The following is a 3856-nucleotide window of genomic DNA, read 5'->3' as shown; positions in this document are numbered from 1 at the left end:
TATTATCCTTAGGTTTGGTCTTCTCATTGTGTCCTGGATTTCCTGGATGTTTTGGGTTAGGATCTTTTTGCATTTTGCATTTTCTTTGATTGTTGTGTGAATGTTTTCTATGGTATCTTCTCTACCTGTGATTCTTTCTTCTATCTCTTGTATTCTGTTGGTTATGCTTGCATCAATGGCTCCTGACTTCTTTTCTAGGTGTTCTATTTTCAGAGTGGTCTCCCTTTGTGATTTCTTTACTGTTTCTACTTCCATTTTTATATCCTGGATGGTTTTGTTCAATTCTTTCACCTCATTGGATGTGTTCTCCTGTATTTCTTTAAAGGAGTTATTTATTTCCTTCTTAAAGTCCTCAATCATCATCATGAGAAGTGACTTTAGATCCACATCTTGCTTTTCTGGTGTGATGGTGTATCCAGGACTTGCTAAGGTGGGAGAGTTTGGTTCTGACGATGCCAAGTAACCTTGGTTTCTGTTGCTTCTGTTCTTATGCTTACCTCTTGCCATCTGATTAGCTCAAGTATTTGCTCTCCTCAATATATCTGATTGTAGCCTGCCCTTCCTGAAATCTGGTTGATTCCGGACTCCTCAGATTCCAGCTTTCTCTGTGATCCTGTGATTCCAGGATCCTGTGAACCTGAGATTCTGGATGGGTCAGAGTTCTTGGCAGTCAAGCTTCCTCTGAGACCCTGAGATCCTCGTGTGACCAAGATCTTGGTATCCTGGTATCCTGAAGTCCTAAGATCCTGGGCATGTTAAAGGGCCTGCAAGTGGTGTCTCCTCTGGAGACCTTGGGGCTGTCTGCTGTGTTTGAAACCAAGGCATACCAGCACTGACCAGAAGGGAACACAAGCTGTTGGTCAGGCAGGGCTCCTGTGTCCTTGCTCCTGCTGTCACAGGCCCCTCACGATTGTTTTGGATCAGTTGTTGCATTTCACTCACCAGCGATTCTAAGATCCTGGGCATTCTAAGAAGTCTGAGGAGTGGAGAGTCCTCTAGGGACCTGTGGGACTGTCTGCCAAGTTTGCGCCCAAGGTGGCCCTATAGTTTCTAATGTTTCTAAGAAACATTTTAGGCACATTGTAGAACTGAGATTTCCAACCTAATTAGAATATTTTCCTGGATTAGAATATTTAAATATCAAGTATTTAATAGTCTACAGATGATAGTGACTTTGTATTTTTCCTTCTAGCATTTTCTTAGCAATGATACCTCTAAAAAGAGCCTTAAGATTTAAGTTGTCGGGGGCTGGTGAGATGACTCAGCGGGTAAGAGCACCCGACTGCTCTTCCAAAGGTCCGGAGTTCAAATCCCAGCAACCGCCCTCTTCTGGAGTGTCTGAAGTCAGCTACACTGTACTTACATATAATAAATAAATAAATCTTTAAAAAAAAAAAAGATTTAAGTTGTCAGCTAAGCATAGTGGCACATACCATAATCCCAGGACTCCAAGAGAGAGGCAGGTGGATCTCTGAGTTCAAGACCAACCTAGTCTACAGAGCAAGTTCTGAGACAGTGTGAGCTATACAGAAAAGCACTCGGAGGGGGAAAAAAAAAGTCAGGCAGTGGCGGTGCGCACATTTAACCCCAGTACACCAACAGGCATACATGAGAAATCCTGACTTGAACCTCGAGATCCAAAGACTTGACTTGCCCTTTTTTTCCTTTTAAACAGCTGTCAGAAGTCACTCTAAAGTTGAATTCTACCTCCAGGATCCCATCAGCTGTGAGTCCCCTGAGTTGACCTCAGTAGCAAATGGCAGCAATGTGTCGACATTGAGCTTAACATCAGTCTCTAGTTCTTACTGCTACCAGACCCAGACTGTAGAAGAAGCCGAAGACTGGTTTACTGATGACTGTCTAGAAACCAGGAATCCCTTAAAGAATCCTTTACTCGGGGAGCCTCTAAAAGAGAAGGTGCTTGCGTACCTGTCATCCATTTCCTTAGAAGAGTGGCCTGGGAACACAGTGAGCCCCACATTTTGTAGTGGGCAAAAAGCTGACAACCTTAAGGAACTGTTGGTACTGAAAAACACAGAGGTTGGCAAACACAACCTTCAATTTGATATTGAATGACTTTTTTTCTTTTGAAACCTGGTATAGAGTGAAATCATGTAAAGTTAAAACTGAATTATGAACTGCTGAGTCTCTTATCATGTCCGTACTAGTAATATTGCTTTTCTTGTTCTTTATTATAAAGTGGTTCTAGCCCTTACTGGGTTTTATATATTTATTTTAACTAATTTATTTTATTTATTTATTCTCATTTTATAAGAATTGGTGTCTTGCCTTCATGTATGTCTGTGTGATTCCCAACACAATGTAAAACCAACTCACCTAACACTTAAGCCTTTCTGTTCTGTTTCTTAGCTCCTCCTATTGGCGGGCTCAATGTTCAAGTCTGTAGGGACAATCTTAGGTTTGTAGCAAGGGCTCCCTCTGTAGGTGACACAGCAGAAAAACAGCAGTCTTTTGACAACTCACAGAAGCATTTCTTTGGATCTTTACAATCCTACTTTCTTGTTTTAAAAGAAAACATAGCTAGGTGTGCAGCAGCTGCATGTCTGTAATTCAGAACCTGAGGCAGGAACATCACCATGGGTCTGAGGCCAGTCTGGGCTACATGATGAGTTCCAAGTCAGCCCAGAGTACAAAGTATGAATTTCTCTGCCTCTGTCTCTGCCACTGAGCCACTACTCCCAGCTCAAAAAAAAATTTTTTTTAAAGAGAAAATCAGAGATATTGCCTTTAAATTATAATAACTTTAAAAATATTTGAATGAATCATTTTAATTTTAGTTGAAACTAAAGAAATTTTTTATAATTTCAGCCACCGCACTCAATGCCATTATTTCCATCTTTTCGCCAAAACAGACATTTTAGAACCGGGTTTGGTGACATAAACCTGTAACCCCAGCATCTTGGGGAGACTGAGAGACAGGAGGATTCCAAGTGCAAGCATTGTCTGAACGTCAAAGAGCATCCAAGAGGCAGCCTGGGTAACAAAGTGCTGGGTATAGCCCAGTGCTGGGGTGTTTGTCTAGCCTGGGTATATAGCCCAGTGCTGGGGTGTTTGTCTAGCCTGGGTATANGCCCAGTGCTGGGGTGTTTGTCTAGCCTGGGTATATAGCCCAGTGCTGGGGTGTTTGTCTAGCCTGGGTATAGCCCAGTGCTGGGGTGTTTGTCTAGCCTGGGTATAGCCCAGTGCTGGGGTGTTTGTCTAGCCTGCGTGAAGCCCTAGGTTCAAATGATCCTTGGCACTTAAGACGTTTTTCATGAAAAAAATCAAAACCTAAACCACTATATATTTATACTTTATAATAAAATTGTTTGGATCTCCATTTTCCATTGTGTTTACAGGCAGATAAATAAACTTTGATGTCATTTGTTGGCCATAATTATTCATTAAGACTGTAATTTTGTTCTTAATGTGTTGTGCTATGTGCGTGTGTTGTGTGTGCATGTGTGTGCCGCTGCACACTCACAGCGTGTGTGTGGAGTCAGAGAACACCCTCAGTGACGGTCCTCACCCTTTACTTTGATTGTCCCCTGTTGTTTGTCTCTACATTGTGTACTACAGGGTAGTTGGCCCACAACTTTCTAGGGGTTTCTCCCGTCCCGGCCTCCTATCTTGCTATAGTAGTACTATGATAATAGACAGGGCCCACCATGTCAGGTCAGGCTTTTAGGACACTGGGCTTGAATAGCAAAGTATACTTACCCATTTCCTTAGCCCAAGATTATAATTATTATAAAGTTCCAAGTTTCCTAGCCTGTGAGAGTTTAGTGCTGAAAAACAGACAGACAAACAAAACGCAGAGACTTCCAGGGACGCTCTGCCCGTGGGCTGTCAGCTG

At 42.4% G+C, this 3856-nt stretch overlaps 1 protein-coding gene across 2 annotated transcripts in view; it reads left to right on the top strand.

Moving 5' to 3' along the window:
- Positions 1–2171, top strand: part of C6H1orf185 (chromosome 6 C1orf185 homolog) — a 23796-nt gene extending 21625 nt beyond the window's left edge. For both annotated transcript variants that reach the window (XM_021201006.1, XM_021201007.1), the window contains exon 5: positions 1676–2171. In XM_021201006.1, coding sequence (XP_021056665.1) covers positions 1676–2076 — 401 coding nt within the window. In that variant the 3' untranslated portion in view covers positions 2077–2171. The remainder of the gene's footprint in view (positions 1–1675) is intronic.
- Positions 2172–3856: the final 1685 nt, after the last annotated feature.

The sequence above is a fragment of the Mus pahari genome, chromosome 6 (assembly GCF_900095145.1).
Source record: "Mus pahari chromosome 6, PAHARI_EIJ_v1.1, whole genome shotgun sequence".
Lineage (NCBI taxonomy): Eukaryota > Metazoa > Chordata > Mammalia > Rodentia > Muridae > Mus > Mus pahari.
This window is presented reverse-complemented; position numbering and strand designations above follow the sequence as displayed.